Below are 23,022 nucleotides of genomic sequence, written 5' to 3' on the forward strand. Positions count from 1 at the left end.
ATTGGCCACAAGTTTTGTAGCCAGTCAAATATTAATACGAGTAATAAGTAGAGATTTTATTGACTAGGTAATTTCAGTAGATTTATGCATATGATTGTTTCTCTTTTTAACAAATTCTGACTCGGCCTATTACAGCAGCACAGGCCATTCACTTGCTGATTTAACTGTGAACTCACTTGCTTATACACTGCACCTTAAGTTGGTGGATATACATCACTCCTGAGACTTCCACTGTAAATTTTCAGTAAGTGATAGAGTTGAGTGCACTTTATCAGACGCTTAGAAAAAAGAGTTTTTCCTAAGAATTAATTGTAAACAATATTTCATTATCGTTCAAGGAGACACTGCCATTGTCTCCCCACCAATTTCATCCATTCTCGGTATATACTGTATATGCAAGCCATATATAGAACTTTCATCAGATCAAATTGGAAGGTGCAATTTCTACTCAGTTCTGAGGAAATGGGATTTGATTATTTCCACAAAATCAGCACATGGCACACTTCCACTTTAACATTCAGTTTATACATTATTTGCATTAGTATCACATTAAAATTATGCACAACAATATGTATTTTATGATATTGGTTTACTAATGTGCTTTTTGTCATCTGTTTCACTGTAGGAAATCAAATGTTTTGTATTGAAAATATGAGTTTGTTAATGTTGGTTTCAAGAACTGTATGGGTGCAGTTGATGATTGAGTTTTGTATCACAATATTTTACCCAAACATAAAAATCAGGTAAACTAGTAAGGGATGTGATGAAAAGATTCTTCTCTCACTTCCTTGTCCATGATTTTTACATTCATATGTAACAACTTGTTTCAAAGAAATCTTTAAGTGGCCATCTGTGTACTCGGTATACACTGTAGATTCCCCATGGCAAGATTAAGATAAGTTGATTTTGAGGTTTGAATGTCAATATTAAGTAAAGTTTACAGTTTTCTTCTGGTCTGAAGGTATACTTGCAACAGAATAAAATTGTCCATTTCTTCTCAACTTCACTGAAAATTAACCAAAGAGTATTCCCTCAATAAACGGCGTCTTAAATGGGAACAAAGCATGATATAATGGGTTATTTTATGTCTTTCAATAGGAAATGACTAGGGACTTGGCAAAAAGTGCACATTACTTGAGATAGTTTAATAAATTGGGAGCGTCTTATCAAGGTATTACTGTACTCTTGCAAAAATTTGACCTGTTTTTTTAATTTATAGATTTCAACATTGTATAACCATTAGACACCAAAAATAACTGTCATTTAAGACATCAATTGGGGTAACATCAGCAAATATTATGTTCATTCTACTATCTTAGAAAATGAATCCAAATTTGGATAATCAAATGTTGATTGAAGTGCATGATGGGAATTTATTGTGATATCTTTATTGATACTCTAATTCAGCCAGCACATTTAGTATACCTTGTCTCTGTATGCTATCTCCTTGCGCTCTGTTATATCCTTTTGCTTTGCTTGTACAGGGCAGTCCTGTGGGAGGTGACATCCTTAACTATCTGCTGGAGAAGTCTCGAGTCGTACACCAGTACCCTGGAGAGAGGAACTTCCACATCTTCTACCAGCTGCTTGCTGGGGCCAGTGATGAGATGCTTAACAAACTGCAGCTCAAGAGAAGTCTAGACACCTACTTCTACTTCAGCCACGGGGTAAGAAATAATAACAATAATAATAATTTAAAAAATCTTATCTGTTTAACATCCTATTAACTCTAGAGAGGTCATATTTACTCCGTGGATAAGGATGAATATGTGGTATCAGCATGATGGGAGCCCAGCTCATACTGAAAGACTTGAGCAAATATTTCCCGATCGCTGCATTGGGCGCAGAGGAACTTGTGAGGTTCGACATCTCTAGATTATTTCTGTTTAAAGCACAACTGTTGAACATACACATGCGGGCGGACCCTGCAAATGGGTATTTCTGGGCTTCTTCCGCTTGTTTGCTTGCCTGTTCTTCTATGTAATTGCTTTTCTTTTCCTTAATCATTTTTTTATATCCCTTCCTTTCTGCTAAGTATATCGTATTTACGCGATTAATACCCGCACATTTAAAAAAATTTTTGGGGCACGAAATTGGGGTGCGGGTTTTATTTGCGTCAATGTTGGCATTTTTTTTTTCAAAATCAGCCTTCCTAAATTTAGGGTGCGGGATTATTCGGTGGCGGGTATTATTCGCGTGTAAATACGGTAATAGCAGCGCCTTCTCTGTACGATTCTGTTTTGCTATTTGTAGCCTAGTTGGTTTAAAGCCTCCTTTTTCAGTTGAGAACTTTCTCACTCGTTAAAAAAAAAAAAAAAGAAAAAAAGAAAAGAAAAAAAAACACACACACAATAATTCACACCTTGCAAAAATTAATTGAAAGTTTTAGTTCAGTAAGTGGATACTCCTTGTACTGTTAACTTATTGACTATTCCTAATAATAATGAAACTAAAGGCAATAAATTTAATAATACTATAATAAAAAGGTATGCCGTACATTATGGACACTTCAGATCCTCTACCTACTCGTTCACCTTTGTCACCACCTTCCCTTACTCGCACAAGTTGAAACCGAGCACTCACTTGCAGATATACAATTGACGTGCACTGTGTCTTGGCCTGGAGTGTTTGCACCAGTCACATTAGGCACAGTGACCAGGCCCTGTCTTCCCGTCTGGATGGTGCAGGCTGTTTACATTCAACTTCAGATGTCTCCCATTTACTGTGTTCTTGTTTCTCATATTCTGTCTTATTCATCTCTAAGCACTTGGTTTATGGTGTGCATTCTTCTTTCACTACGCTCTCTTAAGAGCTTCTTAATTCTATCCTCTCCTTCAAGGTTTATCAGAAAATGGAATACTTGACAGGTTGCATACAGTGCAAAAGACCAGGTCTGAAATAAATTGCTTGTAATAGAACTTACCGTGTAGCAGAGGGCTGGTGGACTACAGAAAAGTATAGCTGAAACTCTTTGCTAGGATGAGTTATGAAAGTAGGTTAGGAAGGTTGCACAGCAAACAAAAATGGTAATGTGAATAATATGAACCTAGTTTAAAAAACTACAGTGCAACCTCTCTCCAGTTAATTGTTAATATCTTAGATGCAGTTCGTAAAAAAATGTATCTGCTGGGTGTTCATTTACTTGCTCAAACCAACAACACAGAATTGTCAGACTTGAACAGGAATAAAAAATCTTCACATTCTGAACTTCCCTTCTGGAGTAGTAGCCTTGGCTAGAATGATCCAGAGCAACCTGACTTAGGCATTTGTGGAAGAGATTTCTTATATGCTCATGTTGTATGGATTGATTAGGCTTCGTAAGAAGGGAATAAGACAGGGTCATCTGTCACAAACTTACCCTCTGGGTTAACCTTCTTTTGTTTCACCCTCTCTGTGCGTTGTTCTTTCTTTAGTGCCCAGTATTTCTTCATTCTTTATGATTTATCTTCCAAGGTAATAGGTTTGGTTTTTTATGTGGATTTGATTTGGAACCTTATATTTTCATTTTTAGTTATTACTTTAGCTGTTCAATCGAATAGTGAATTTTCTGTAATTTTTAATTCTACTAGGTCTTTTTCAGTTTCTTTAAACCAGTTGGGTTTTGTTTTGTGGCCGCTGAAGAAGTCAAAGATTTGTTCGTTTAATCTATTGGAGTTAATGCTGAGAAGATGACCGTAAACATTTATTCTTCTTCTAGAGTTTGTTGATTTTCTTGTAGAATATTTCATTCTTGATGTGTATTATCTTATTATCCTGAAATTTTGGTCCTATGATCATTCTTAATATTTTCCTTTCTGTTGGCTTAAGTTTCTCCATCTGGCCTTTGAAATTCATGTTCAGTGTTTCTGCTGTGTATAGTGACTCTGGTTCAATCACTGTTTTATAATGTTTAATTTTGGACACCCATGAAACAATTTTCTTGTTGTGTGTATCTTTTGTTGTTGTAAGTTTTCTCAGCCTGAATCTAATAGAACATTGTCATCTTCTGAGCTATTCGACTGTGGTGACATTTTGATGAATGTTGACTTCTCACCTACTTGACAGCATTTAAGTAGTCTTCCTTTTCTTCTTCATTTCCGTTTCCAGTCTTCAGAGTCGGGTTGTGAATCCAGGAGTCCATAATTTTCTATTTCTGTACCACTTCCTTCCTCCCTTCAGTATTTCGTATACTTTTACTCCCCTTTTCTCTATACTCTCCTTCACTGTATCCATCCACCCTTTTCTGAGCTTTTCCTGTTGTCTTCCTCTTAGTATGTTCTCCATAAATACTCACTTTGGAACTCTATCCTCTTCCATTCTCATCATGTGTCCATGCCATTTCAGCTTACTGGTCCCTATCTTGTCTTGCAGTTTAGGGAATCCAATTCTCTCTCTGATTTTATATCCTTCATGTTTTCCCAATTATTCCTCTAAGGAATTTCATTTTGGCTGCCTGGATTCTGCTTTCATCACATTATATTGTTTCTATATTTTTTTTAAAAATGTAAATTTGTGTCCTTGTTCAGAGGTGGTGCAACTCCTTTTTTAGGTACACCCTGCTTATCTTTTTGAGAAAAGAATTTCTTCCTGCCTGTCTCCTTTCTAAGCTGTATTTTGGTGTGTGTTCCAGGACAAGGGCAATGTGAGGGAGATCGATGACAAGGCTCAGTTCCAGCTGGTCAAGAACGCCATGAACGTGATTGAGTTGAGCGAGGCAGAGCAGGACAACATCTTTGCCATCGTCGCCAGTGTCCTTCACATGGGAAACGTTGGCTTCACAGAAAATGAAGGAAGAGCCCAGGTGTTGAAACCGGAAAGTGTGGAGGCCATCTCCAAGGTATGTACTGTTGCACACCTAGCAATGTGGCAAATAATGGAATAGATTTGATGAATAATATTTCTTTATTGAAAAGGCAGTTCTCTCGCAATGAGCAGTGGTTGTCAAACTCTTCTAATCGGTAACTCTTTGTTGAAACAACATGTTCTCCTCTAGATTCTGTTGTTTAATGTTTAGTCCTTCTGTTGTTGTGTTAACAATCCTCAATGTTGCCAAAATAATGCTAATCTCTTTGTCTTGCTAAAAAATATGTTACTATTTTGTTTCACAAAATACGTCCATGTAAATAGTTTACTTGAGCCCAGCATACTGGACTTCTGTACTGTACACTTGCACCAGCATCACGTGCATCTCTGTCGTAGTTTTTCCCAATTTGTAACAACTCTTGCTGTTTGTGTTGCTCCATTGCACTGACACGAGTCTTCACATTCACTACGCTCGACTGGTAATATCAATGGCGTCAAAGGAACGGTTATTGCATACATTAAATTGATCATATGTAATAATAATGCCATACAAGCTGTCAAAAGAGTGAACTGCTTTAAAAAGGAACAGTTCGTGTAACTTATATTCACTCCCATTTTATATGTTATTGGTTAAAATTACACTTTTCATTTAAATAATGGTATAAGATGCAAAGGCAGGTTCAGGATTCCCTGAAGAAAAAAAAAAAAAGTACCATTACACAAAGCAGACTGGAGTAATTGAGACATTTTACTTCCGTAGTGATGAAATTTCCCAAGTTTATTTCAAGGAAATTGTGTCAGTATAGTAAATGCTATGTAAGGTAATTTATTGATATGTATTTTATCACAAAATTTTATTAAATGTTTAAAAGTGCTACATCAACTTTGCTAGGTAAGCTACAGTTATATATAAGCAGTTCACAACAATCAACATTTGACCAGTTATAAATATCCAGCCTTTGTAATTTTGTCTTAAGAGATTTTCAACATTCAATCAATCAATCAATCAATCAATCAATCAATCAATCAATCAATCAATTGTTATTTCCTCCTCCCTTTACAGAAGTGGGGCTTTATGGATTAAACATTTATTGCCCTTTCCTTATGGTCGTTCTGGTTCTCTCCTATTGTACCTGTAGGTTCTTAGCTTATGTAGGGTCGAGAAACTTAAAGTCTGTTGTGACTGGCAGGATGCCAAATATTTGTAGCAATAGTCTAATATTGGGAAAGAAATCTTCATTACATGGAGATAATACATGCAGATTGTAGACATTCTCTTTTCTTCTGGATGAGACATTATCCAATTATCTTTCTGTAGAGATATTTCTGCTCTTAATTCACTACTTGTTGCCGCTTCTTTAATAATTTTGTGAGCTGAAAACTAGGAAAAATTACTGGGAATAACTCCTTTCTAAAAGAGTCACATTGTTGACATTATCACAAAGTCTTATTAAGGGGTCAACAAAAGGCAAGAATAGCCTACTACCTTCCTGAAGTATTCCTCGTGATCCACATTCGTTCTTCGAGTTTGCCTGTTACAAATATGTGGAAGACGGATTTTTCTGTCCATATCACTTGCTGCAATAAAAATGCCTTTACACTTTTCTTTGGTATTTTTTCTCACTATATTCAACCTTCCAATTACGGTGCCAATGTAAGACAATGCAGATGATAAATATGGTTTCACAGTGTGGGCCATTGAGTGAACAGCTGTTTCAAAATCAATAATAAATTCACTTCTCAAAGGCGCGCCTAAGGCAACAGCTTTGCTTAACGTCTCGCTTTCTAAATCATCTTCTATTTGTTCAAGAAGCCTTACATGTAATATTAGTTCCTGAAATACAATGAAGCTATCATGTCTTTCTACCCAATGAGTAGGACAAAATGCTTTTTACTTGGTCTTTTTTGACTCGCTGATATCAGATTCATTAATAACTCCCTTTGAAGAGCAGACATTCTTTTCGCAGAAGCAGAGACAAACGTCACTGATGAGAAAATCCCTAAAATATTCTTAATTCACCCTAATTTCACAAATTAAGACAAAACTCTACAATCATAGACATGTTTGAACAGGCATTGGGTCATCCTCAGTAAGACACAGATAATTCATTATATGTGTTTTACTTAGTCTTAATTGGACGTAAAATATTATAGTATTGACTAGGAGGATATCACAATAATTTTGTACAATTTTGTTGCTTGCTTGATGATGATGCTTGTTGTTTAAAGGGGCCTAACATCTAAGGTCATCAGTCTGTACAATTTTGTAAGAAAGATGATTTATATGACATCTTTTTAGATTACTATGAAATAATACAAGCCTAGATATTGTATACTGTACTTATATGTGTAATATCAGGGCATTACAATATATTCTGTTCCTTTATTTTAATAATATCCATTACTTTTGTCCACAGCTCCTAGGATGTAAACCTGCCGTATTGACGAAGGCGTTCACCCACAGGACGATTGAGGCTCGTGGCGATGTAGTGACGACACCTCTAAACAGGGACACTGCCATCTACGCGAGAGATGCCCTTGCCAAGGCTGTGTACGATCGTCTATTTACCTGGCTGGTATCTAGATTGAACACTTCATTACAGCCCACTGACAATAGAAAGCACAAAGCCATGGGTATTCTCGATATCTATGGGTTTGAAATCTTCGAGAGGAACAGGTAAGTGGTCACATTATAGAATTTTAAAATTTCAATAACAAGTCTTGCAGGGATATTCCACCTTATCAGTACTGTACAACTTATGTTAAAACATCTATTTTATTATATTTGGACTAGTTTCTGTCCTTTTTGGACCATCTTCAGCTAGACAATACATTAAACTTAAAAAAACTTATGAATATTACTCACTCACTCACTCCGTAGCCTTCTGAGGGACGTGAAGTTCCCGTGCCGATCTCACAATCCTCTTCCATCCTTTTCGATCCTGAGCCTGGTCTTCCCAGTTATCAATTTGGAGGGTCTGGTATACCTTGTTGATCTTCTTCTTCCAGGTGTGCTTCGGAGTCTTCCTGAAGGTCTTTTCACACTAAGAGATCCCTGATAGATAGATAAATAGTATGCACACATGCAAAAATATTAAAAATTCATTAAAAATCACACTTCACTGATATTTGGTATTGTCATAAATCACTAAGAATCGACAAATAAAGTTGATCACTTTGTGTAACCCTATCTTCATTTCTTGCAATTTTATTGTCAGTCATGTTTTGAAAAAATACCTTTATCTAAAGATTAAATATTTCATGTTTATTTATAACTATGTCTAGTCTTTTGATTTTGTTTAACTATTTAAACTGTTGGAACATTTGTTGAGTTGAAGTCAGTAAATATTTTGAAGAAGTACCTCTGTTATATATGCCAATATTACACGATAATTCACATATAATTGTATAAGTCAGTGCATATCTGTCAACCTAAGCTTCTTGAGGTAGGAACTCTTGTCCTTAAACAAAGTTTCCCTGGCTCCGAAGAAAAGTCCCCAGTTGTGTTATAGCTCTCACTTAAGTGAGGGTCGCATGGGCAGTAGACGGCTCTCTTCTTCTCATTCATCATCAATGGCTGCTCAGAGTTAACCTTAGTGTATGGTGGGGTCCATCCAATAGACCTAGGCCATCTATAACTGTTAATGGCAGAGCTGTCGAGGATAAAATCAGCCTTCGGACTGAATACGCTACATACATACATGGCAGGGAAATTATGGAAATGTGTATTTTCTCCCAGATTTCCATTTCAAATTTAAGAATGAGAAAAATTTGTGTGTAAAAACAGTAACTACTAAGTCCTAAGCATGTAACACTTGTTCCATCATGGCATTTAAGCAGGAAGAACAAAATCTGTTCATAACTGAACATTCACTATAACTTACTTATTCTGTGTCTCTTTGCATTTTAGCTTTGAACAGTTCTGTATCAACTTCTGTAATGAGAAGCTCCAGCAACTGTTCATTGAGCTCACCCTCAAGTCTGAGCAGGAGGAGTATCTGAGGGAAGGAATTGAGTGGGAGCCTGTGGAGTACTTCAACAACAAAGTTATCTGTGATCTCATTGAGGAAAAACATAAAGGTACATGTTGTTTTATAGGTACTTAAGAGGTAGAGAGATTTTTTTACATTGATGCACATTTGTACTGGAAATAATGGACATCATTTTCAATGGTTGCTTTGATGAAAGATCAGATCTGCATTAGTTTTCAGCTTTATTCGCTATTAACTTTTAATTAATAATTTGGACTACCATAATGAAACTGAACGCCTGTCCACACTGCTACATTTTACCACTGAGTCTAAGCAGTGGATTGCGGGCAGTCTGGTCACCCAACATCCCTTGATTGTGCACTTTTCGCTCTCTCTCCCTGTACCTTTGTACTTCAGACCTGATCCTTCGTCTTCTTGGTTGAGTTCAGGCACCATATTTCTCTGAATGCAAGACGAACCCCACTTTTTCCTTCAGGCTTAAAAAGTACTTTGTGAAATCGATTAATGCATTTCTTGTACAGTACGCATTTTTAAGACAATGTAGTCTTTATGCCAATGATTAACATTGGGGGCTGCACAATTATTCTTTATTTTTGCGAGTTTAATAACCATTAAATTAAATTGGCATCATAATATCGAAGGGAACCCATTGAAAATTTGCTGGCAATACCTATTCCAGTCTCTACAATATGACAATCCATCGGGAAAATATTCCTGCTGTCTATAAAACTGTTACTTTTACTGCAGTCGCTTAAGTGCGGCCAGTATCCAGTATTCGGGAGATAGTAGGTTCGAACCCCACTGTCGGCAGCCCTGAAAATGGTTTTCCGTGCTTTCCCATTTACACACCAGGCAAATGCTGGGGCTGTACCTTAATTAAGGCCACGGCTGCCTCCTTCCCACTCCTAGCCCTTGCCTGTCCCATCGTTGCCATAAGACCTATCTGTGTCGGTGCGACGTAAAGCAACTAGAAAAAAAAAAAACTTTTACTAACCGTCAGGTACAACCGGCTGCCGCTAGATGCACATTGGCTTCAGTTGACTTCAGCAGCTAGCGATGTGTAATGAAGACACAGACATTGAAGGTCAACGAGTTTATTGCGGCATGGTATGGCCACTCCGCCCTTGCGTTTTTTATGTACATATTTCACAATTTCATCTTCAACTTCTTTAATGCATCCTTGTTGCAGGCCACTGAATGCATTATTTTTAAGCTATCTTTGTCTTCATGCTAATGCCGAATATTGGCTTTAGTTATACTGTATTTTCTTGCAGCTGCACAATTATTTTTCATTTCTGCGTGTTTAATGACCATTAACATAAAATTGGCATAATAATATTGACGAGAACCCGTTGAAAATTTGCTGGCAATACCTGTTCCCTGTGTCATTGCAATACGACGATCCATCATGAAAATATTCCTGGTGTCTGTAAAACTGTTAATTTTACTAAGTGTCAGGTACAGTAAACACTTTATAACTCCGCCACTGAGTAGCCATGACCTTTCTAAGAATTCAAAGGCTAGCCTGTTCTGATGCCGTTCTGTGGACTTGAGAAATGTTTTTGTAGAGGCTAATAAAGGGACATTTAAAAAAATCTATTCAGGGGATTGTCACTTACCCTTCACCCGCGCTGTGAGTCTTGTCTCCCGCAAAGTAGAATGTCATTCTCTCTTCACTATTTCCTGAGAACCAACGACATTACACAGAGCCACTGTACAACCAGTTATCAGAGCTAGTGATGTAGCCTATAGGCTTAATAAAGACACGGACGTTGAAGGTCAAGTTTTATGCGTGCAAGAGAGGGATGGTGGCAGAGGGAACTAGTGTGGTTACCGTGTTAGCTGCTAGTGGTGTTTTTACTGTTGGGTCGCGAATACGAGACGAGCCTTGATTTTTCACATGAGATTCTGAGAAAATAACGTCGTCTTGGATTTGGAGAAATACGGTATTTTTCTTGGAATTCTGTCAGAATCTATGTCTCAACATTGTTTAACGAGGCAGAAACCTATATTTTATTAATTTGTATGATACATAGTTAAGCTACCTGCTTTTCTTTTTAAACTTAAATTTGTACTGATAGATCATGTTTCCCAGTTCTGGTGAAAGTTATAAATGAGAATTTTCCTATTTCCCAATTTGTTTTTGTAGGTATCATTTCCTACATGGATGAGGAGTGCCTTCGACCTGGAGATCCAACAGACATGAGCTTCCTGGCGAAGCTGAATGAGAATCTGTTTGGACATCCTCACTACATTTGTCACCAGAAGGCTGACTTGATCACCCAGAAAACTATGGGGCGTGATGTAAGTATAGATCGTGCGCAAAATCATCTTTGTTTCCGATGGAATTTGTGCATAAATCCTATTTATCACTTAGAATGCCACACAACGATATATCGTCATTTGAACAGCGTGCCTTACTATCTATGTTTAGCACGATTACGAATGGCAGATGGTAATATCTTATGTTTTGTTTCCATAGAGTAAAGAACATAGTTTCTAATTTTGTCACTGTGCATCTTATTTGTAAATGTATTTACACAAATTAGATTTCTGAATGTAATGTGTTTCTCTGGCCATGTGACGATGAACAGTTACGTAACGGTAATTACCTACTGTAAAGTTAATAAATTTCATTATTCGTCCGTATTGAACCAAGATTACAATTTATTAAAATTTGTATCCACCTTATTCAATACATTAAAATGTTGTTAAGATGAAATTACAACATATATTTTATCAGAACTAGTTTCAATGCCTTATTTTGCGTCATCATCAGCTGATATACATTTTAGGAAATATTGGCAAACACATAAGTTTATCTACGTCACATAAAACAAATTTTACAAAACATATTGATGATCTAAAAACAGTGTTACAATTATATTGTTTCGAAGTCCATATTATCTGAGACTTGCGAGTATTAAACTTTAAGTTGATGAGGTCCGATGTAAGTTAGTTTGCTTCCTCATAAATTAACGTGGGTTTAACAAGAACAACCACTGAAAACACAATCGTCTTAAAGAAACATTCGCTCAGTTTAACACTTCTTAAACCGTGATGTAGAACCGTATTAAAATAATTCAGTAAAATCTTCAAGCCGTTAAAATGGAAACAATATGATTGTAACACGATTTTTAGATCATCAATATGTTTTTTAAAATTTGTTTTATGTGACGTAGATAAACTTATGTGTTTGCCAATATTTCCTAAAACGTATATCAGCTGATGATGACGCAAGATAAGGCGTTGAAACTAGTTTTGATAAAATATATGTTGTAATTTCATCTTAACCACATTTTAATGTATTGAATAAGGTGGATACAAATTTTAATAAATTGTAATTACCTACTGACCTGCCGAACAGATACTTTTCAAATTTTCTGTGATCATTCACTTGATGACTGCTTTACAGAGGCATTACCACATTTTATCTGTAATTTTAGTTTTGAATTAATTTTATAGCTATTTTTGAAGTTTGTGTTTTGTTGTTCTCAAAGTGTTGAGAAAATATTTTTAAAGAAGTATATTTTGAAGAAGAAAAAAAGTATATTTTGAATATGAATGGTATTGTAATCATTGTCAGTAGTAAGCACATAACATCCTGACAATTTCCTGCAAGTTTAAAGTCAAAAAATTCAAAATTGTAAATTGTATGGCACTTTAGTAGTATTTTGCAAGTCCCTATTTAATCAGCCTGGCATTCTTGGCACAATCTCAAGCATAAAAGCATTGTAAAATAAAAAATGTTAATAATTCTTACTCCTCTTTTGACACATTCACTGTCAGCTCTTTAAAAGCCTGAGCCCAGGCATTTTAATTGACACTTCAGAAGTTACATGTGTTTGCATTCTTCCAGTTCTTAAAAAAGAAACTTGTTCTTAAATGTTCATAATACCTTAACCCTCTCATGCATGAATTATTTTTTTTGTTTGTGTTTGGTGACAAAAAACACTCGTCCGTGATGTTTGTGGTTTACCATAATGGAATATATAAATGGTTTTTATGAATAACATTCCGAGCTTTCTTCCAGCACATCTGGGTTTCAGTGCAACGGCAGGTAGATGCATGTATAGATGCATGTATCAATATTAACGGAAGGTATTTTGAGCATTTCATGTCAGAAAGAGTTTCGTGTGTTATGCTGATACTTCCTGTTCCTGTGTTTACCATTATTAATGTACTATGTACAGTTGTTGAAAATGAGTTCTAACAGGGAAATAAATACCGTATTTACGCGAATAATCCCCGCCACCGAATAATCCTCGCACCCTAACTTTAGGTAGGCTTATTTTAAAAAAAAGGCCAACATTGAAGCAAAAAAAAAACGCATCCAATTTCGTGCCTCAATTTTTTTTTGTATTTACGCGAATAATCCCCGCCATGGTATTTACGCGAATAATACGAATTGAATAATCCCGCACCCTAAATTTAGAAAGGCTGATTTTGAAAAGAAAATGCTAACATTGATGCAAATAAAACCCGCACCCCAATTTCGTGCCTCAAATTTTTTAAAAGTGTGCAGGTTTTATTCGCGTAAATACGGTAGTTTCCACACTCGTGTCCGCTTATGTAAACGAAAGGTATCTATGAAATATCACTGTAATACTTGTCCGAAATGGAACAAAATAATTCCTTTTACAAATAAAGTGAAAAATCTGCTGTAAATGAAGAAATACCGTCGTTACTAGAGAAATATGTATACGTATTTACGGGCTGTAGACAGGACTCCCTTATGTTGTATTCTGCTACTCGTGCCATCTTTTGTTTCTTTCTTGAGGTTCAGGGTTAGCACCGACGAATGGGAGTGCTATGTCTGTGAATTGTCATTATCTTTGTCCATATGGCTAGCGCAGGCAGTTCAAACAGCAAAATAGCATGATGCCTGGACCAATAAAGATATCATTTAATGAATGAGTTAGGGCACGAAACGAATGAGCAGCACGAAGAAAATGACACCTATTAATTCAAACAACTTCAGTGAGCAAAGACATCACACACGAAAGTGTTAGACAAACAGAAGCGCTGCGACATAGAAAAAATAGTTGTAAGGTAGTAAAGTATGTATCCATATTATTCCCTGCAAGTAAAATATTTTGTACTATTTCATAATTTAATGCAGATTTTACACTTTGAGTAAAACCAATTATTATCTTCCATTTGGGATAAATATTACAGTGACATTTCCTGGATACCATTCATTTATGTATCACTCGTGTCCATATAACATATTTTCTTCTACTATTTGTGAGGAATATGTCCTGAAAGTTAGGCTGTACTTTATTCTTTCACTCTGTATTATAAGTAAGATTGCATAAAATCCACATCTTTGATCAATATTAAATACAAAATCAAGAAAGTTTAAATGCTCTCAAATCGTCGTCGTCCTTTTGTTTGTATCATATGGAGTTTTTGTGCTGGTGTGTCAGAGGATGTGTGGCTTGCCAGTTCTCTAGCTGCTTTCCCCAATACACCCCACAGGGGTCAGCTAGATGTACGGCTGTGCGAGGGTGTTGTGTGTGGGTGCAGTTGTAATTGTACAGGCTTGGAATGGAAAGGAAGCGGTTGCGGCCTTAAGAAAGATACCATTCCGGCATTTACCTGGCCACAGAAAGCCATTTCAGGGATGGCCAATGGGAGATTCGAATCCATCCGTCTCCCAAATACGGAGCTAGCATCCATAACTAGTCATGCATTGAGTTAACCTGTTCAGTTTCTCCTTCTCATCTTGGGTGACTACATTCTGATGTGAATGTCATCTTCACATTGCATTTCCCTCCTGCGGGTGGGGGACGCATATGTAGAATACACCCGCGCTATCCCCTGCCTGTCGTAAGAGGCGACTACAAGGGGCGACCAAGGGATGATTGAATTAGAACCATGAAACTACTTTTGATTCGTACCATCACGCGGGGAACACCATGGGTCACTTTTACTTGCGAGTAGTACCACTCTGTTAGGTACTGAATAGTTTTGTGATTCGTAGCACTCAAGCGGGATTTGGTGTGGGTATTCCAGTACCTGTGAGTCGTACCCACGTGAGCAACACCACGGATCTGGGCGTTGCCTGTGAGTTGTACCACTATATGAGTGACACCGTGGGTCTGCGTTGCCAATGATTAGTATCCACTATGTAAGGAACACCACGGGAATGCCGGCGCCCGTGCTTAGTACACCTAGGTGAGGAACCTCATCGGTTTACGTTGGCTATGAGTGGCGCCATTGTGTGAGAAACACCATAGGTCTGCGTTACCTTTACGACGTACAATACTTGTGAGTAGTACCTTAATGTTTGGAACACCTTGAGTTTACGCTACCTTTGATTATTACCGCAGCTTGAGAAATATCATGGTTCTATTTTACTCGTGACATGTACCATACTGAGGGGCCTTAGACCTGATTTTTTGACCCCTTTAGACATCAAGCATAATCGATTCAGGACTGTGCTTTATAAGTGGTCCCTTGGTCAGTAATACTATTTTTTATGACAGTTTTTGAGTCGGATCCACTGTTTTTTTGTTTGTTTCTTGTTTGTTTTTGTTTTTTGGGTTCATGTCCATCCATTCATTTTTCGTGACATTTTTTTATTTCTTTTGGTCAGTGGATTTTTTGAACTTTTTGTTGTCATTTCATTTCGTACCATTCGGGGCCGATGACCTCGATATTAGGCCCCTTTAAACAACAAGCATCATCATCATCATCATCATCATCATCATCATCACATTGCAGTTACTTCCTGCTACCCCACTTTCAGTTACGTGTTCCATGAAAGTTTTCCTCAGCCTTTCTTCTGTAATGGCAATTGCGTACTTACAATTTATAATGCTAAATTTTGGTTTGTGAAATCATGTAAATTATGAATATTAGCCATTCTTTTTATGTAATTGTATTTAAATTGACATATGGTTATTGTTACAGGAATTCCGGCTCAAGCACTATGCAGGAGATGTCACGTACAACGTTAATGGTTTCCTCGATAAGAATAACGATCTACTGTTCAGAGATCTTAGATACGTTATGTCAGAAACCACTAATATCATCACCCAGGTAAATAATTTTACTACTTTGTTTGATCTTTGTTGTGTGTTTCTTTAAACACTAGAATCTTGATTGGTTAGTATGTGTAAAAACCTTCCTTATAACCTGTTTCATTGTGAGATTTTGTGTATAAACTATTCTTAACTCTTTTCCGCGGGTTGCATAATAAGGCATACTTTTTTTTTTTTTTTTTTGCTAGGGGCTTTACGTCGCTCCGACACAGATAGGTCTTATGGCGACGATGGGATAGGAAAGGCCTAGGAGTTGGAAGGAAGCGGCCGTGGCCTTAATTAAGGTACAGCCCCAGCATTTGCCTGGTGTGAAAATGGGAAACCACGGAAAACCATCTTCAGGGCTGCCGATAGTGGGATTCGAACCTACTATCTCCCGGATGCAAGCTCACAATAAGGCATACTAGAGTCACACATTGTCTTCCGCGGGTTGCATAGTAGAGCATACTCTACTTTCAAAGAGACTTCCTCTGCTAAACATATAACTTCTTGGAACCAGTGAATTCCGTACACTTCCTAGATACAATTAACAGGCACGGAATGCTAAAATAGTGGGTTTTTTTTTTTTTTACACGTTTTCATAGATAAAACCTCCATTGAAGATTTTTAAAAATCAGGTCCCTGTAAAAACTTTAAATACGAGTTCTATTGTATTTGAATTTTATTGAAGAATAGTTGTATCAGAGTACTGTAGTGTACCTGTGAGCGCAACACTTTGTTTGAATAGCGCGTGATAAATTTCATATTAGAACCCGTATTGTCCGAGGTACTTGAAGTGAGAAACTGATTTAAGTTTTTGTTCCTTTCTTGTTGAAGGTCATTTCTACAGTTTATGTTTTACTTATCTTGATCTCAAATTTATTGAACATATTGTTCCACTCAGTCAGGTTTATCTGTACCTACTTCAGCTTCTGTTTCTCCCCATAACAGCACATAATCACCAAATACCAGAGCATATATGTGTACAGTCACTGAAGAAAATAATGAGCACATTGTATTGTATAAGTTCCTCGATACACTTTTCTCAGAAATAATGGAACCTATAGATGGGTTTGTTGCAAGTATCCACAGGTTTTGTACGTACAGTGAAACCTCGTTAGTGCGTTCCTCATTAACACGTTTTCCCACTCAGCACGTCGTAAATTCAAAGTCCCAATTCACATTGTATTAAATCTATATAAGAATACCTCACTATTGCATCATGAATTTTCGCTATTATCCGCCTATTGCGATCACATTTTTCCTAGAGCTGAAAATGTTACTGTATTTATCACCCTTCCGAAAGAAACGTGATTTCCAACTCTGGTAAGAGCCGTTGCCACACTTGCGTGATTACAGGGAAAGGCCTTCCTAAACTTTCGAGGATAAGTTGCACTTTCGGGGAATAAGGCGTTAGCCTGAGGAATGTTCAGTTTTGCTTGTCGGTTAGCAGCAAGATTGTTGAATAACAGAGTGAGCCTGTTTGTGCTTATATTTTGCATTCCATTCAGAAGTTAGAAATTTATTTTGTGTTGAGTAGTACAGTGAAGTGTAGCTAATATTTGTTGTGTGATACAGTAGCCTATATCAGGATTAGGAACATAATCGTGTGAAATTGACTACCATGGCGCAAATTTGTCTTGTGATAGCCTAGTTACAGATACAGAAAATGTTGTAAAATTCCTTAATATTGAAGATAAAATTAAAATCTGTCAGAAAGTGGACCAGCATAAACGTGCAGACGTTGCGAATGTTGAAACTCGCGCCTTTGAGTTTTGACTCGATCACTCCAGTTGTCGAAGTTTTGTTTGATTCAAAATGGCGGCCAAAATCAATCCTCGCAGTTGCACACTGTCGAGCGTAACCTCCAATTCATTGTCTTAAGAGTGTGACCAGAAAATAAGATTTAATAACCCACCGCTCTGAAATAAAAGACTTCTACTAACATTTGTTTTAGAAAGAGTGTGATCCGTAATAATACTTTGATATTTTTGTTGGCCCCCGTGCACATGTTTTCACATTTGTTGTCTACACCTTTCAGTGTACCGGTACTTGTTATTTTATAATCCTCAGCAGAAAAGGTTTTCATATTTGTTCTCTCGTGTTTTTCACACCTTTTAATACTTTCGTCTGTAGAAATGGTAGATACACTGTACCCGCAGATACACGAGGTCAAATGCCCTCATGTCGTAAAAAATCTTACCTAGTGTTTTCATATCCCTGTTGGATAGTTTTTATTCGTACATTTATTAGTATGTTTTCTCACTTTACACATTCTTTTTCCTGGTTCCCTGGAGAAACTTCTTAACGAGGTTTCACTGTTCATGGGAGGTGAATTATACTTTGATAATAATTAAGTTTGAAAAAATATGAAATCCAAGGCACATACATGTGCTCCTTTTTTTGAATGACTGTACATAACTTACTTGTTGCCATTCCATCCCATTGTCTGAAATAGATGGAGTGTATATAAATATCTTAACTCTTGTGTGTTTCTGTTACAGGCTGTGTTCCCAGCCAGTCAGGTGACCACCAAAAAACGACCTGACACTGCCGCGACGCAGTTCAAGAACAGTCTCAACAGATTGATGGAGATCTTGATGGGTAAAGAGCCTTCCTACATCCGCTGTATCAAACCCAACGACGATAAGCAACCGGGCATGTTTAACGAACGTATCGTCACACATCAAGTACAGTACCTGGGTCTGATGGAGAACTTGAGAGTACGACGAGCCGGGTTTGCGTTCCGAAGGCCGTACGAACTGTTCCTACAACGATACAAGAGTCTGTGTCCTGCTACTTGGCCTTCGTATAAAGGAAACCCCAAGGACGGTGTGCAGGAGCTAGTGAATCACCTAGGGTACAAGAGTGATGAATACAGAATGGGAAAGTAAGTAACTGACTGACTGTGTTGAAACTTGCTCACCCATGGGTTTCTTAGGTGTGGGAAGATTCAGTGGTGTCTCGCAGTCTGCCTCCAATGATTTTGTTCCTGAATACACTCTCCCCAGTTTTCAGCATGGAGTTTCCTGCAGTCTGCTGGTCTCCCTTCCCAGGTGCTTCTTGGTCTTCCTCGTAGCCTTTATATTCTTCAGAGGTTCTTTGTATATTTATTTAACAGCCCAGTCATTCTCCATTCTCAGGACATAGCCATTGAAGTCTGATTCTTCTTCTTCTTCTTCTGATCATCTTTTTCGATAAGTTTTCTTTCCAAATTGCCCCGTAGTTATTTATTCTTTCTGATTTTTTTTTGTCGTTCGTCAACTGTAAAAACCCTTTTCATTGTATGTTGTTTGTACATTTCTGGTTTAAATCTTATTTTTATGATTTTCAGTTTCTTTAAATTTTCTGTATTGTTTTGCAAATCGTCCAGAGTTATTTCTAGTTCTTCCATATCCTCTCTAATTTCCTTGTTGCTTCATATTCCAGGGGTTCTCTATTTTTTTTTGTAACCTGGTTCCATAAAGAGATCCATTTTTTTTTTCGTACAGTATATGTGATGGGTTCCAATTCTCTGTCTACCACTTCATTTGGCAATAACCACCTTTGTCAATCTTTCTGAAGTCTGATTCATTTTACTATATTTAACGAAGTTTATGATGTCTATTTACCTGGGTATAACTAAAACCTTTTGCTGGCACAGTTCACTTGTGTTAGCATTTTCCATTGTAAGGTGTCCATAAGCATGAATGTCATTTCTACAAATGTCCACTTTCCAGTAATAATACTAATAATAATAATCATGATCATCATCACCATCATTATAATGAACATAGAACCCCTCCAGCGTGCTGGGTAGGGTGTTGTTGACCAAGTCTTCGCCATCATTGTCTGTCCAGAAATGCCTCCTCTCCTACCACTGACTCCCAATTCCCTCCTCTTCTCTCCACATCGTCTCTCAGCTCGTGTAGCTATCTTTTTGTAGGTCGTCCTACTGGTGTCTTTCTTCAACCCTTCTTTCTATGCATACATGTGGTGTTCTTGTGCCAGGCATTCTCTTTACATATCCGTACCACGTTAGTCTCGAAATCCTTAGCTTCTCTTATATCGAGTCCACTTCCACTTCCATTATAATGTCACGGTTCTGGCTTTTTTTTAAAAAGTGTAGTTCATTGAAACTTCCCAGTAATGTCCATATTAAATAATTATCCACTTCTGAAGCAACAGGCTCATTTTCAGAGCAGTCAATATATTTCTGTCTTTTCAGGACTAAAATATTCATCCGCTTCCCCAAGACTCTGTTTGAGACTGAAGACGCCTTCCAGGAGCGTAAGCACTTCATTGCCACCATCATCCAGAAAGTGTGGAAAGGCAGACAGCAACGTCAGAGGTACCTGAAGCTCCGAGCAGCAGCTATTGTGATGACCAAGTGGGTTCGCATGTTCCTAGCCAAGAGACAAGCCCAGAGAAGGAGACAGGCCATTGCTCTGATCAGGAGGTGAGTCTGTACTGTAGTTCAACTCGTCAACTCACAGGTTGTTGTATTTCAGTTTCATTGCCGGTGTTGGGGAAAATATTTTTAATAATATTGTAGCACCTGTTGGTGAGCCCGCACACATAATAATAATAATAATAATAATAATAATAATGCCGGCCCCGTGGTATAGGGGTAGCGTGCCTGCCTCTTAACCAGAGGCCCCGGGTTAGATTCCCGGCCAGGTCAGAGAGACTTTTACCTGGACCTGAGGGCTGGTACAAAGTCCACTCAGCCTACGTGATAAGAATTTGAGGAGCTATCTGACGGTTAGATAGCGGCCCCGGTCTAGATAGCCAAGAATAAAGGCAGAGAGGATTCGTCGTGCTGACCACACGACAGCTCGTAATCTGCAAGTCTTTGGGCTGGTAGGCCAAGGCCCTTCAAGGGCTGTAGTGCCATTGAGGAGGGGGGTAATAATAATTTAAAAAATGAATAAGAAAAATATCAATGTAGCAGCTGCTTCACATCTAGGCTGGGAAATGAGACTGTTGACTTATAAACATAACTTACAGGTATAACGACGACAACTACGGAAGGATTGTGAAACATGGAAGGAACCCTAATGAGGCTATGAGATCGTATCTCGTTCTGGGGAAAACGGAACACGCGGCAACTACCCTTAAAAAAAATATATATTAAACAAACCTAAAACATAACAGCGGACAGTTAAATTTCGGAAATAAAACACAAGTACCCTAAACTAAAATACATACAAACATAGAAAATTATAACTCTTCCGATAGTAGGATTTGGTTACAAAACTTCACTGGACAGTTGGATATTACATTTCTTCAAAAAATAGGTTATACAGTAGAACCTCGACAATTCAAAATCGGTTAATTCAAAATCTCATGTAATTCGAAGAAGCTCTCGTTCCCGGAAGCATGAGATACAGTTTTGCATGTTATTTAAATTGTTTAATTCGAAATACGGATAATTCTTAATTCGAAGTACAATGTCGGCCCCATTACCTAAATTCAGACTTTTAATTCGAAACTGCCTTTACATTTTAAAACAATAGTATGTTAGAGTAATTTCAACTCGAAATTAATGCGCGTCATAATAGAACGCGTGTTCCGGAACGTGGAGGGGTAGCTTTCCGCACTTACACTCACTTCGGTGGGTCTACAGTGCGCTTTATGATTGCCAAGTTGAATGAAATCGGAATTCTTTTGTATTCAACCTTTTAAGGAACACCATAATATCACGCAACAAGCAGTGTGCGGGAAAACAGAATGCGCGAACACTGGCGATGCCGACAGTTGACGAAAAAACGTGGCTCATATAATAAATTTGTAGGCACCGAACAATACTGTCATTGTCAATGAAACTGCATTACTTTATTTTAATGCGAGCCCAAACTGTCTTATGATTTTAAAGGAGAAAGTGCCAGCCGGAGAATCGTACAAGGGTCGGGGATCTTTGTTGCAATTGCAATGCACATGGAAGCGAGAAACTTTATCCCTTCGTCATAGAAAAGTTTGATAAGTTACAATGTTTTAAGGGCGTTGGGCACTTTCCATCCCAGTACAAAGCATCTAAAAATGCAAACAGTACAGATATTAAAAAAATAATGCATTTGCACAGGGGAACCAGCATAATTTATCCTCGTCTTTGAATTGTGTGATTTTTTTTCTTTCGTTGCGTGAGGTTATGTTCGTCAGTGATTTATCCAAGTGCATTATTTGAACATTGTAAATGCACCTTGTTGGATACGTTTCGTAAATAGTTTTTCCATGGCATTGGAAAAGTTTAAACTGTGAATCGCGGTGATTGCATGTATTAGTGAGTCTTAGAATACTTTGTGACGCGGCAAGTGTTCACATTTCTGAAGTACGAGAGAAGTGCCATGGCGGGAAATCGTACAAGGATAGAGTCATAGGAAAGTTTAATTTTAAGGCATCGGGTACTTTCTGTGTAAATACAAGACATCTAAAATGCATACGGTATAGTAATCCAATGAATAAAGCACTTGCACATGGGATTTCTCCTCGTCTTTGAATCGTGCTTTTTTTTTCTTTCTTTCGTTGCGTGAGGTTATATTTACCAGTGAGATATGCAAGTGCATTATTTGAATACTGTAAATGCACCTTTTTGGATACATTTTGGAAATAGTTCTTTTTTCATGACATTTAAAAGGTATAAACTGTGAATCAAGGTTAACTGCATGCAGTAACGGGCCTTAGAATATTATTCGTAACGCGGCAAGGGTTGGTACTTCTGAATTGCGAATTGGCGGTTCATTCAAAATCACGTAATTCAAAGTCCGATTTTTGAGTCCCAACAACTTCGAATTAATGAGGTTTTACTGTATTAACAAACCAACAAACTTTAAGTTACAAAATTTAGAACACCAAAGCACAGTCATTGGAAACTTAAAATAGGCGAATGTGGAAAGCTAGAGGGGAAACTCTGCTACGTAAAAAGAAATTATATTACCACAGAAAGTTACATAAGATAAGAAAAGGCCGAAACACACGATTGAATTTAAATAAACTGAAAAGCAAAAACATAGCACTTACCGTAAGAGACCAGGAAGCTCCAGACGGGGTAGACCCCGAGCGCGTGCGCTCGTGAGGACGGTTAGATGGAAAAGATGTGAACAAAATTCATTGTTCACACGTGGAGCCCAAAACAGGAAATTGTGCAATTACAAGGCAACCAATGAAAACACGGAATTTTCCTAGATTTACATATTCACCAATGGGAAAGGACGTTATTCCAACCAATAAAAATACATTTC

General features: G+C 37.5%; 1 protein-coding gene across 4 annotated transcripts in view; it reads left to right on the forward strand.

Moving 5' to 3' along the window:
- Myo61F (Myosin 61F) overlaps positions 1-23,022 on the forward strand; it is a 366,041-nt gene that overhangs the window by 315,873 nt on the left and 27,146 nt on the right. For all 4 annotated transcript variants that reach the window (XM_067154699.2, XM_067154697.2, XM_067154696.2 and 1 more), the window contains exons 6-13: positions 1,485-1,667; positions 4,610-4,816; positions 7,200-7,459; positions 8,693-8,862; positions 10,924-11,078; positions 15,693-15,821; positions 18,307-18,692; positions 20,010-20,240. In XM_067154699.2, the coding sequence (XP_067010800.1) occupies positions 1,485-1,667; positions 4,610-4,816; positions 7,200-7,459; positions 8,693-8,862; positions 10,924-11,078; positions 15,693-15,821; positions 18,307-18,692; positions 20,010-20,240 (1,721 nt within the window). The remainder of the gene's footprint in view (positions 1-1,484; positions 1,668-4,609; positions 4,817-7,199; positions 7,460-8,692; positions 8,863-10,923; positions 11,079-15,692; positions 15,822-18,306; positions 18,693-20,009; positions 20,241-23,022) is intronic.

Source organism: Anabrus simplex, chromosome 10 (genome assembly GCF_040414725.1).
Source record: "Anabrus simplex isolate iqAnaSimp1 chromosome 10, ASM4041472v1, whole genome shotgun sequence".
Classification (NCBI taxonomy): Eukaryota; Metazoa; Arthropoda; class Insecta; order Orthoptera; family Tettigoniidae; genus Anabrus; species Anabrus simplex.